This window comes from Musa acuminata, chromosome BXJ3-8 (genome assembly GCF_036884655.1).
Source record: "Musa acuminata AAA Group cultivar baxijiao chromosome BXJ3-8, Cavendish_Baxijiao_AAA, whole genome shotgun sequence".
In the NCBI taxonomy this organism is placed as follows: Eukaryota; Viridiplantae; Streptophyta; class Magnoliopsida; order Zingiberales; family Musaceae; genus Musa; species Musa acuminata.
In genome coordinates, this window is record NC_088356.1 from 1483024 (window position 1) to 1496349 (window position 13326).

Sequence of the window (13326 nt, forward strand, 5' to 3'; positions counted from 1 at the left end):
AGAACAAACCCCATTGACCACTGTGGGAAAGCTTTTGACTGCTCTAATGATCCAAGCAATCTCCAATTCAATGAACATGTCAGTCATATTCTATTTGCATCAATGTCATCATCTCTATTATGATCGATTCCATTTGGTCCCTTCCTATCCTTTTACAACACTCTGCTCATGGTTTCTATACGGTTGGTTCTCACATTCTTCTCAAAGTTAGCGAGACTCTCATCCTCTCATGTCGATGGAGAGGCATACAAATTAGTCGTTCGTGGATCACAACACCATTGACGCCACTTTGTGGCATTCGATGAACTCGATCTACGTTTTCTATATACATATTTTGTGAAGATGAGGCGACGGCTGCAGGCTTCCTCGGATCGTGGCCATCAATTTAATATCCACTTTTATATGATTGTTTGAATCGAGATTAAAAATAATAATTAAAATTAATAATAATATATCCATCTGATACTATTTAATTTTCATAATAATCTGATGTTACTCTCTAATAAGATTTAAGATATAATGTATACTCCTAAAAGAAGTAGCCTTAGTGTCAAATTTTAATTCATCTAATATTTTCTGAAAAGCCTCGACTTGAGGTGAAAGTTAACGATTAACGAGATCGGGATATTAACGAGGATTCGAAGAGTTAGATATATTATTTTATACTTGGAGAGACCCTCACGTTGTTACCTTGGTGTTATTGACCAAAAGTTCAACACAATTTGGTTCGATCCTAAAGGCATAGATCCATCGTGAGGGCTCATGTCACGAATGACGAGACAATCCGAGTGGGCAGTCAAGACGATAGGTAAACTCCCGAGGCGTTGTTGGCTCATAGTGGCTGACTTATGGTTGTCACGAGGTGTGGCTCGTTTGCTAGAGGAAGTTCGAGATTGTCTCGAGGGACGCCTTGACCTTGTTTGGAAGTACTTTGCGTCGCTCCGAGGTACTCTTTGGATACGTCTGGGCCTTATACAAGTGGTCGATATCGGAAGATATCTCATCTTAAGCCCTTCGATGCTCAAATTAATAGAGTAGGTAGAGGAGGTTCAATAGAAATCAGAAGAGTTGATTGCATCATATCAATAATCATTATTATTTATTTGGAAGGGTGTTGCAGCATTAAGTATAGCCGACCGTCTTCATCTTCTGACGCGTTCTGATGCGTGACTTGTCACCATCCAATGGCTGCTGATGCACTCACAACAACACGGTGGAGGACGTATTCGTGGGCGCCATTCCACCAATTACAAGACTCGATATCTATCGGCGTGCCAAAAGCCAAACGCCGGAGCTCCGTCTTCTGCTCTGATTCCGCTGTTGCGTTCTTCGAAGACTTTGATACCTGGGGATGATATCTTTGTCTTGTTTAAGCGCCGCGCAACCGAATCCGAGTCGTCCCTTTCGCAATTATTGAGGGGATTCAATGGAAGCAACTGGGGGAGGGAAGAAGAAGAGCCTTCCCCTCCGTGTTCCCGGGTCATGCTTACGACACCACCATGGAATAGAAGAAAGAAGAGGAAATGCAGATTCTGCGGTGATCACCCCTGCAGGTCTGCTTCGCCAAGTCCAAGGCTGATTCATGACACCATCTCGATCAAGGTTTGTTGCATGAATGCATTGGTATTATTTCGGATGGCGATCTGCTTCTGGTCCATAGATCAGCGAGCTGATCGGTCGAGTGAATCTTGTTGATTCGCGTCTTTCACCTAACACGTAGAAAAACAACGCGAATCAATGGCTTCTCACCCGACATTTGTTCGGACATTTCGGATTTCGCGGTGCCAAGCAACGTAAAATTGATGGGTCGTGTCGGCATCTGCCCCCCGCGTTTACCCTCTCGGATGTGGTCTCTTCGCTCCGTGAATGCCGAGGGAATTGACCTTGGTCTAGAACTCGCTCGAATTGGGTTCTACATTTGCTGAATCGGCGGAGTTTTCTTCTTAAAGATGGGATTTTCAATGCGGATTCGAGCGCGACGGGGGCTGCGGAGCGGCGCAGGGAGGAACGAGGAAGAACGGAACGGGGTTTGGTCCCGAACTTGTCGAATCGAGCACAAAGATCCAAACTTTGGCCGCTAAACGTTGGTGAAGCCTCGAACTTTCAGGCTTCTAAGTTACTGTACTTGCCGTCCGAGGCGGTGGGTCGCAGTAGGAAGAAGGGTAGCGATAAAGACAAGGAGGGGGGGTTAAGGGTGAGGTTTTCGAGGATTAGGGTTTGGTCGGTGCCGCAGCATTAGACCCGACGGGTAACGATCGGTTTCGTCTCTACCGCCTCGCAGCGGCACCGCTCCACATGGTTTGGCCCACCTCAGAGCTCTCCGACCCGCTGCTCTCCACCCACATGCTTCGTGCTTCCCTTATCACCTTCATTTGTTCGTTTATGAGCGATGAATCGGTGGCCACATTTCTCGATCCCTATCTGCGGAAACGATACAAAGGTACCTAAGGCGAATTTTATGACGGGGGTTTCTTCGATCGAGAGAGGTAGATTTGCATCTCAGATTCTTCTAGGTTTAGCATTTTCCCCGTTGTACTATCAGTAGTTGGTGGTGGATGGGTGTGATAGGTGTGCCCGGAGGAGAGACCAGTTTTGATGCAATGCCTCCCCTCCTCACGTGGTTTCGCTGCTTTTACTTTCCCCCATCTGCCCGAATTCTCATGGCTCCATCTTTTACTTGCTTTTTGTTTCCTTTTGGGCTATACTTTTGCCTTTTCTCACCTCCAGCCACCAGCTTTTGGATACTACACTCTGTGGGGGCTGACAGAGTTTTGATTAGGCATGTGGGTGGAACACACTCTGGACTGTGGGGGTTGATGGATTTGTTCGGCACATGGCTTCTTCATTTCTATCCACATTGAAGTTTCTTGTTCGTTTTTTAGTCACAGATCAACATGGCCTGTTGTGAAGATACGCTTGTCTTTGTTTAATGTTCAAGAATGGGGTTGTGCAGAAATGCCAATCATGTGGTGGATTGAGAGACTATTCTGTGGGTGAGGTAGGAGAGGAAGAGGAGCAGTATGTTTATGGAAGCTTATCTTTGCTTGCTGAGATTTCCAAACCAAAATTTTTGTGATCTTGTAATTTTCATGTTTGATTATTTCTTCTATTACAATTTTCTGGAGACCTGTGTTGTTGTGACGCAGATCTGCCGGTGGAAGTAGAACTGAGCTAGTGATTGTATGTGAAAAATCAAGTTTCAGTTGAGTAATGGATCCAGAGGTTGGAAGAATTCCGGTCTCTTTGAAGGTTTGGTGGCCTTTCCACTTCATTAATCTATATTTACTCTTATTCCTCCTTTCTTGCAAGTGGGGTAGTTCTTCAATAGATTCCTTCTCCTATTACGATTTAGATTGGACTTTTTTATTTCTTTTCATTTTTCTTCATTCAAGCTCTGATTGTTTTGCTGATAGATTTAGTTGGTTTGCAGAAAGATTCTTGGAAGACCATCTTGCTTTTAGCATACCAGAGCTTGGGTGTCGTTTATGGAGACTTGAGTATATCTCCTCTATATGTCTTCAAAAGTACATTTGCAGAAGATATTCAACATTCAGAAACGAATGAAGAGATTTTTGGTGCGCTTTCATTTGTGTTCTGGACTCTGACGCTCGTCCCCCTCTTCAAGTATGTCTTCATAGTTCTGAGAGCTGATGACAATGGCGAGGGTAAGCCTGCCGGTGTTACAATCTCTTTTCTCAAGTGATGAGATGGAGCTGTTTTTACTATCTGGTTGTTTATTTCGCAGGGGGTACTTTTGCTTTGTACTCTTTGATATGTCGGCATGCCAATGTAAGCCTTCTGCCCAACAGACAGGTTGCAGATGAAGAGCTCTCTACTTACAAATATGAATGCCCTCCGGAAATTACCAACAGGTCAAGGATCAAGGTTTGGCTCGAGAAGCACAAGAACCTGCATGTTGCTCTGCTGATAGTGGTAATGCTTGGTACCTGTATGGTAATTGGAGATGGAATCCTCACCCCAGCAATATCAGGTGACTTTGTCAACACTGTGTGTTACTGTAATCAGGGAAGTCATGCTAATGTTATCTTTTCCTCTCCAGTGTTTTCTGCAGTTTCAGGGCTTGAGTTGTCCATGTCTAAGGAGCACCATGAATGTAAGCTAACCAGCCACATCATGAATGATATTTTGGTTTCAGTCGAGTGGTTTGCTAGAGTTGATTCTTATTTCATGAACTTTTTTGCTGGATGGGAAAGACACATGTTCTCTTTTCAATATTTGAACTTTCATTATGGCGCAATCTACCAGTACAATATTTTGGAATAATCACCATATCTATATATGTAGATAATCTTTTTGAACTTTTTGAAAACTCCATTTGTGGCACACGTCAGCTATTACTAGTTTCTGATGTTGAACTCCTCTGGTCAAGAATGTGCTGCATAAACCCTAACATATTTAAGGCTGAAATTACTCTAGAGTACAAAGTAAAAGCCACTTGTTTCTAAGCCGATTCTGTCTTGTTAGTTGTTTTGGCCACAGTTCCCCTCTCTTAAGGAGATAAAGAAGTTTAGGAAGTAAACATCCTTTCAATTCTCCTTCATTCTTTTCCCAATCAGGTTTTATATAGTAATTGCAGGCCAGGTTATGTAATCATAGTTTTTTTTGGTAATTATAGTCATCTGAGTGTAATATTCTGATAGGTGGTCATCTGATGGTAGCAATATGTCCACAATGCCAAGTAGATCGGTAGTCACAACAATGCAGCACTATAATATTTTCAAATCCATGACTGGTTTTACTTGTTTATTCTGTGTGGAGCTAGCAGTAGAGAAGATATCAAGACACGCATAACCTTGTATTTTACAAATAGATTCTATATGAAGAAACTAAATTGCTCCAAGAATGTTATTTTTAATTGTAAGTTTTTTGAACCTACAACCGTTGCTACTTGCTTATATTGTATGGAGGCAGCAATAGAAGATGTCAATACAGGCATAACCTTAAAATATAAAGCATATATGGTTAATTCTGCATGAAGATACTAACTTGATCTGAGAATGTTGTTCTATTGTTAGTGAAATAATGAATGATTCTTTTTATGTTGTCCTCTTGATAAATCAGTTTCTAAGTAGCATGAATGAGGGCAATGTTTGGCAACAAACTAGAAGTTTGTTGACATCTGGAGCAATCTAAAGAGAAAAAATTATACCTAAAATCATTTAGTACTTGTGCATATTGTTTGAGTTAGTCATCGTATATATTTTACATCAGTATCTGATCTGATGTGTGCTCCTTGTATGTGCAGATGCCGTGGTTCCAATAACATGCTTCATTTTAGTATGCTTATTTGCTCTGCAACACTATGGTACTCATCGAGTTGGAATTCTATTCGCACCAGTTGTTCTGACCTGGCTATTGTGCATCAGTGGACTTGGGATATACAATATTGTTCACTGGAACCCACATGTCTATCAGGCACTTTCTCCATATTACATGTTTAAGTTCTTGAAAAAGACTAAGAAGGGTGGCTGGATGTCCTTGGGTGGAATTTTACTATGCATAACAGGTAACTTTTAAAATAGTAGCTTTTTCCATTAATAACCTGCTTAGAATGCTTTAGGATTTATTTGACATATTTTATTTGGGAAGCATTAGGATTTAGGAGTATGTTTAACTTGTGAAACGGAAAATGGTAAAGATGAAAAATATTCAAATGGAGTAGCCCAGCATCAATAGATAAGCAAACAAAATAATTGGATAGAAACTCATGAAAAATCTTAAAAGCTTGAGGTTTCTTATTAATTTCTATCAAGATCAGCAGAACCCAGATTACCTAACCTGCCATAAAATTTTATAAACATCGACTTAAGATTACTGACTTGCTGCAAAACCTACGATAACAGGATCAGAGGCAATGTTTGCAGATCTCGGCCACTTCTCATACATTGCAATTCAGGTTCCATTTCTCTAGCAATTTACTTGGTTGATGTTTTCTTCATCTCTCAACTTGCCACTGATCTCTCTTGTATATGCCTATCATAGATGGCCTTCACTTTCGTAGTTTATCCCTCTCTCATTTTGGCATACATGGGTCAGGCTGCTTACTTGTCAAAGCATCATCGAATCTATACGAGTTACCAGATTGGCTTTTATGCCTCAGTTCCAGGTATATACTTTTAACCTGTGCTTAAGGGCTTGTCACACGTATAGCTTAACAAAAGAGATGTGGAGCTGTGATCTATTATGAGAACAAATTTCTATTTAATTGAACATCATTTGTTTATGTCTACAAAGTAGCATTGTGTTCATTGTGTGTAGATATTTAGCTGAGAAGTGATACTGTGGTAACTTCCAGTAGGTGTTTAGTCAGATGCTAGATTCACTTGATCTCCTAAAGTGAGGTACTGCACCGTGATAGAAGTGTTTGACTGATGTGTATTATGGTTGTGAAGTCATTGTCAGTTGAGGACAAGTAATATTAAAGGAAGGATAAGCCAAGAGATCAGATAAAGACAGTTGAGACTTCTGTGATGTCACCTAGTGCTCGTAGCATAGCATTTAACATGATGGTTTGGGATTGATTTTCTAAGGTTTACTTTGATTTTGGAAAAATATGCTGTCAATTTGACCTTCATGTTTCTTGTCATTATATGGCTTCGTTGTCAATTTGATGTACGGCATTTCTAATTGCATGGAAAACCCAGATTTTGCTTAGCGATTTGACTATTGATTTTGTAGAATGCTTAAGGTGGCCTGTACTTGGGATAGCAATACTTGCTTCGGTTGTGGGGAGCCAAGCAATTATCAGTGGAACATTTTCTATCATTAATCAGAGTCAATCGCTAGGGTGCTTTCCAAGAGTCAAAGTGGTTCACACCTCTGACAAAATTCATGGGCAGATCTACATACCAGAGATTAATTGGATGCTCATGATCCTCTGCATTGCTGTTGCTGTTGGATTTAGAGACATAAAGCACATGGGAAATGCTTCTGGTATGCTCAACTAGTTCAATTTTTCATGCCTTTTGTTCGCCATATCTCACTTAAAGTCACACTTTTTCCAAGAGTTTCTTTGCGCTTGACCTGAAGCGTCGTATTTAGTTTCTAAATGCCTGCCTACATCGAATTTACTTTCTAAGAGTCGACTACTGGAACAAATATTGCTTGAGACCCCTATCTCCTTGTCATCTTGCATTCCAACCATGTACTTTGTGTAGTCATCACCTGAAGGGCTATGTATATGAAATCCCTTTTCATGTGCTTCTATTAAAGCAGATTCTTTAACCTTGTGACATTATAGATGAGTTGTCTTCATATTTTAGAAAGCGATGACCTGATAATTGCAATTTTGCATGTCTTTTATGCTCTTTCAACCATATGGTTCGTAAATTTAACTGACTCCGCACATCATCCTATACAATTATGCCAGATTTCTGCCATTGTGAATGATGTTTCTGTTTGCACATGATGCAGGACTAGCAGTGATCACTGTTATGCTGGTGACCACATGCCTCACTTCCCTAGTTATGATCCTTTGCTGGCACAAGTCTCCATTCTTGGCCCTTGCATTTCTCCTCTTTTTCGGCTCCATTGAGGTCCTCTACTTCTCTGCGTCGCTGATCAAATTCCTTGAGGGTGCCTGGCTTCCCATCCTACTTGCTCTCTTTCTCATGATTGTCATGTTTGTCTGGCATTACGCCACAATTAAGAAATATGAGTTTGACCTACATAACAAGGTCTCTTTGGACTGGCTCCTGGCCCTTGGTGACAAACTTGGCATCGTCCGTGTTCCTGGCATTGGCCTTGTTTTCACCGATATCATCTCCGGTGTGCCTGCTAACTTCTCCCGATTTGTCACCAACCTCCCAGCGTTCCATCGCATCCTGGTCTTTGTTTGCGTCAAATCTGTTCCTGTTCCATTCGTGCCTCCCTCTGAGAGATACCTTGTTGGACGTGTTGGACCGCCCTATCATCGTTCTTACAGATGCATTGTTCGGTATGGGTACCGTGATGTCCATCAGGATGTTGACTCTTTTGAATCTGAGCTGATTGCAAGTTTAGCTGACTTCATACAACTTGAAGCATCTTTCAGCGGACAAAGGTCTAGTGAGCTGATGGATGGTTACGAAGATGGACTTACTGTCATCGGAAGAAGTCTGCTTACGTGCGGTCGCAATTATAATACCGTGAGCAGCACTCCAGGGGGGACGATGACCGGCGAGCTGGCTTCTGAAGAAAATGCAATTGAGTTGGCACCTGCCAGTGCAGGAAAGAAGGTTAGGTTCTTTCTGGAGGAGAACAGTCACCCGGCACTGTCTGAGCCTGCGAGGGAAGAGCTCAATGATCTACTGGCGGCACGGGAGTCTGGATGCGCGTTTGTGTTGGGACATTCTCATGTGCAAGCGAGTCAAGGGTCATCGATCATGAAGAAGTTGGCGATCGACGTCGCGTACAACTTCTTAAGGAGAAACTGCCGAGGATCAGACGTGGCACTGCATGTGCCTCCTGCATCCCTTCTCGAGGTCGGCATGGTCTATGTCTTGTGAATGTAAGCATGCTCTCACAAACCATGTCGTGCTCCTCCTTTGCAGAAACTGTGTCATGCAGCTGTTTGAAGGAATGTGCGTGCTGTGACCTGTCATGCAGCTTTGAAGGAATGTTTGCAGAAACTTGTCTTAGGAGACAAGTTAGCATGTACTGTTGTTTGTGATAGGTACTGCTTTCCAGCTTATGGACAAAGTATGTGTATATATACAACTAATTGCAGTGCATGTAAATTCTTGATTCAAACTCACCAATAGTTAGGGTTGGTTTTCAGTTCCTGTGACCTTGTCAGCTTTGCTTCCTTCCTTCCTTCTTGTTGACGTGGCTTTGAAGCACAACTGTTGCAATTTACACTCATTGGTGGGACCCATATATAGCTGGTTATTGCAATTTAGACCATGGTATTTATTCATCATCATGCATTAGGAGGAACCCACACATATTTCGGATTCAGTGTGTCTTTACCAATCAATTGCATGAATCGTTCTGTACTATTCTTCTTCTTTTTGTTTCAAAGAAAGAAGAAATTTCTTGTTAATACGAATGAATCACTCTTTACTGATTGATAGGGCATATACTAGCGACACATACCCTCAGGTAGTGACCCGCAACCACATCATCATCAGGCGGCCTGTGGAGCCGAGGTTGCGAACTGCGTAAGCGCAATAAGTCGGATTCAGATCGATGTCGTGCGTGGTACGTTGAGTGGTATGATGCTATCCCAGAAAATCCGAGCCGCTTAGCATCGACCCGTAAGATGCCGTCTTAGAAAGTTTGGGAAGACACCGCAAGGTACGTGGCCCCTCGGAAAGCGCCCACATGGGAAGTATGGGTCTGTCGCCCTAGCGGTTGGCAATCATTAATCAATCGAGTATGATCGATTTCGGACACAGGTATAAAAACTCACCCCTAATTGACGCAAAGGGGAGAGAGAAAAACTCAGAGATAGAAGGCTAACTTAATTTTTGGATGGGTTGGATCGAGAAATCTTCTGATCCCAATCTGCGTGCAGGGATTCGATGATCACGTGACGAGGCGTCGGATACGAGAAGACCGACGTTCACCTCTGCTGCCCAAGTGTCAGACCATACGATCTTGGAAGATCGACACCCACCTCTGCTGCCCAAGTGCTAGACCAGACGACCTTGAAAGACCGACGCCCACCTATGCTACCCGAGCATCAGACAGAATGACCTTACAAACCCGGAATTGAACTTAGCCCGGCCACGACGTAAAAAGACACCGATGCTGATCAAATATGATAAAAAAGAAAAAAATCATAATGTAGTGTGCTTCTATTATGGTTGGAAGTTGAATTAGTATTAGGATTAGTACAAATCTCGACGCATCTCATGTGCCTCTTCTTTTATTGGTGGTGTGACGCACACTACTGTTATGGTGTACGATATGTTTTCGGTTGCTTGGTCATGGCATAGTGGCATTTCGTCTTTCCACTCTACGCGGTTCCACTGCTTCCAGTTGTCTATGGAATCGTTGGTGACCCCAACAACGATTCCACTGGGGATAGCCACAAATGACTAGAGGAACAGACACGCACACTGATTCCAAAGGGAACGAGCTATCACGTCTCCACGTCGCTAGTAACATGCACTTGGTGGGAAATGGTTGCTTGTGTTCTACGTTGCATGGGACCCACATGACCGCAATCGTAGTTGTATTCGTGGTAATTAGAAGACACCAATACGCTCGCATGGTATTTGATGTCATCATCATCACATTTCTTTTGGGGTAATTATTGCACAGTTAATTAATGTGATGATGTATCTCCCTTTGTCAACAGTCTCTTCCACAAAATTATTGGGTGATTTTTCTGAAAAAAACATCCTTATTCTTTTTTTTTCTCCCATATATGGCGTTTTCTGTTTTATTTTTTATATAGGATCTATGTTTATTAATAAGGATAATATATATATATATATATATATATATATATATATATATATATGGAATTTTGATTTAAAGAAAAGCCAGTTTAAATCCGTTCGAGCTAAAACGGAAGAGGCGTGAGATTTCGAGGGGCGGAGCCGCCGGCGCGCTCGACGAGGCTCGACGGTCACGGCACACTTGGCGCGAGTAGGAGAAAGGATCATGGAATGTTGGACGCTATATGCTCTGGCACCTTCCGCGAGTAGGACCCGCGGAGGGCGTCACCGTGTAGGAACGTTACCCGAGAGGGGACTGTGGTGGTGGGCTCCGCCTTGTCTGGTCTGCTTTTGTTGCACTCGTTTGTGATAGAGGCGGGTGGGCTTCGGCGACTGGGAACAAGCATCGAACAGGTGGTGGACCACCGGACGCCACTAGTTTTCGCGGGGGAACGGCACCCAGTTTCGATCCCATTGGGCTCCTCACTCCGCTGGGTGGTGACTGCAAACCTATCCGATCGCTTTCTTTCCCCTCTGTTTCGCCACCGCAGGCGAAGGCCTCCTTGTGGTCCGCCATCCCACGCCATTCGATGCACTAGTGGTTGTCGGCGGCCACGGGAGAGACACCGGCCCCCTAGGCTCGCGCCGCACATAGCCGCCGTGGCTTCTTTCCCGGGCTCGCATCGGTGGAAAGCATGAGTTAACACCGGAGTAGAAGAAGATGAAGAGAAGTGCGGCGACCACTGTCGAGAGAGACCGATGTTTCCTACCCTTCCTCAAGCGAATAAACCAACTCTTCCCGCTCAAAGATCAATAGAGAAAATAGATATCGAGATGTCATAAACATTCAAATAAAAAAGTTAATCATCTTCCATTAAGGAACTAAAAATACTTATCGATACTAACACCCACGTGGACGGGTGGGTGAAGCCCAACTAATTACGTAGGTGGAATTCGTGCTTTAGAAGATAAGCACAGCTGTTCCCTCCTAATCGATGATTGCTTCACTCCAAAACCCCTTGCAGCGCACTTCACTGTAATTTTTTCTATGTTTGTGTCCTCTTAAGGACAGCACGTATTTATGAATTGTGTTGTGTGTTTGATGATTTGGATAATTAAGGATTATAAAAACTATATAATTTTTCGTCTACATAATTAAGTTCTTAAATCGGATGATATTGATAAAAAAAATTACAAAATTTGTTCTCTTTATTATTATTATTATTATTATTATTATCTTTATTATTATCTTTATTATTATTATCTTTATTATTATTATTATTATTATTATATTTATTTATATATTTCAGTTGTGTACATATGAATCCCAAGATTTGAGCTTCCACAGCCACCCACCCCACGCCTTCCCTTTTTCTGCTTTTGGTGCCGATTTGGCAGAGAAGATAGACTACGAAGATACCTGCGAGGGAAGCATGGCGGAGTCCAGCGGTGGGGCAACGCCGGCGAAGGTCATTTTCGGCAAGTACGAGCTGGGCCGTGTCCTGGGCCGAGGCGCCTCCGCCAAAGTCTACTACGCGCGCGACATCGCCTACGGCCGCAGCGTGGCCATCAAGGTCTTCCCGAAACCCAGCCGGCCCTCCAGCTCCGGTTCCGCCTCCTCCTCCTCCTCTGACTCCTTCATCCGCGAGATCTCCGCCCTCCGCCTCCTCCGCCACCCGCACATCGTCCGCCTCCACGAGGTGCTCGCCTCCCGCTCCAGTGTGTACCTCGTCCTCGAGCTCGCCAAGGGCGGCGAGCTCATCTCCCGCGTCCACGACCGGGGCCGCCTCCCGGACGACCTCTCCCGCCGGCTGTTCCACCAGCTCCTCTCCGCCGTCGCCTACTCCCACTCCCGCGGCGTCTTCCACCGGGACCTCAAGCCCGAGAACCTCCTCCTTGACGACGCTGGGGACCTCAAGGTCTCCGACTTCGGATTCTCCGCCGTCTCTTCCTTCTCCGAAGATTACCTCCTCCACACCCAATGCGGGACGCCGGGGTACGTGGCCCCGGAGATCCTCCTATCGAGGAAAGGGACGACGGGGTACGACGGAGCCAAGGCGGACATCTGGTCGTGCGGCGTCATCCTCTTCGTGCTCAACGCCGGCTACCTCCCCTTCAACGACCGCAACCTCGTGTCGCTCTACCGCAAGATCCACCGCTGCCCCCGCTGGACCCCGCCCGACCTCCGCCGCCTCATCTCCCGCCTCCTCGACCCCAACCCCGCCACCCGCATCTCCGTCGACGGCATCCTCCACGACCCCTGGTTCGTCCGGGGCGCCGACCCCGAGCAGTTGGCGACCATGATGCGACCCCAGGGAAGCGACGCCGGCCTCGATGACAAGCCCCACCGCCGCCGCGGCGGGGAGCTCAACGCCTTCGACCTCATATCCTTCGCATCCGGGCTCGACCTCTCCGGCCTCTTCGTGGACGCGGCCTGGGACCGGGAGCGGTTCGCGTCGGTCGAGCCGGTGGACCGGATCCTGGACCGGGTCGAGGAGGTGGGAAGGGAGGCAGGGTTGGTGGTGAGGAGGGAGGGCGAGAAGGGCTCGGCCGCAGTGATCGAAGGACACAAGGGGGAGTTCGTCCTGACGTTACAAGTTCACCGGTTGACCGGCGGCACGGCGGTGGTAGAGGTGGAGGTGGGCAGTGGAGCGTACGGAAGCTTCTGGAACGAGAAGCTGAGGCCCATGCTGAGTGGGCCACTTCGCGTCGGCGGATTGGGCTGATGCTCTTAATTATAATTTGCTATAAACACATAAGTAATTCTTAATATAAATAATTCATGGTCAATTAATATATAAATAGATACACATATTTATATTAAGCAATATATTGTGTTTTCTCGACAAATTCCCTCTCACTACAAACAATACAACACAAATCAAATCAATTCAGAATAAAAAGTACATTTAATTCGATGATGACCCAAAATCCAACG

At 44.7% G+C, this 13326-nt stretch overlaps 2 protein-coding genes across 7 annotated transcripts; both read left to right on the top strand.

Moving 5' to 3' along the window:
* The first annotated feature begins 1238 nt into the window (after positions 1-1238).
* On the top strand, positions 1239-8783 carry LOC103994082 (probable potassium transporter 9). 6 transcript variants are annotated; one of them, XM_009414362.3, is made up of 10 exons: positions 1239-1602; positions 3147-3249; positions 3431-3665; positions 3746-3991; positions 4061-4114; positions 5267-5527; positions 5865-5917; positions 6004-6127; positions 6700-6954; positions 7435-8783. In XM_009414362.3, the coding sequence occupies exons 2-10, from the start codon at positions 3211-3213 to the stop codon at positions 8505-8507; spliced, it is 2340 nt and encodes a 779-aa protein (XP_009412637.2). In that variant the 5' UTR covers positions 1239-1602; positions 3147-3210; the 3' UTR covers positions 8508-8783. The 6 variants fall into 6 exon arrangements, with proteins under 6 accessions (XP_009412637.2, XP_009412642.2, XP_009412639.2 ...); XM_009414367.3 differs by lacking the exon at positions 1239-1602 and adding an exon at positions 1747-2087; XM_009414364.3 differs by lacking the exon at positions 1239-1602 and adding an exon at positions 2104-2486.
* Positions 8784-11722: 2939 nt separating this feature from the next.
* On the top strand, positions 11723-13238 carry LOC135645476 (CBL-interacting serine/threonine-protein kinase 14-like). The gene has a single exon (XM_065163873.1). It carries the CDS (start codon positions 11822-11824, stop codon positions 13112-13114), a length of 1293 nt encoding a protein of 430 aa, XP_065019945.1. The 5' UTR covers positions 11723-11821; the 3' UTR covers positions 13115-13238.
* Positions 13239-13326: the final 88 nt, after the last annotated feature.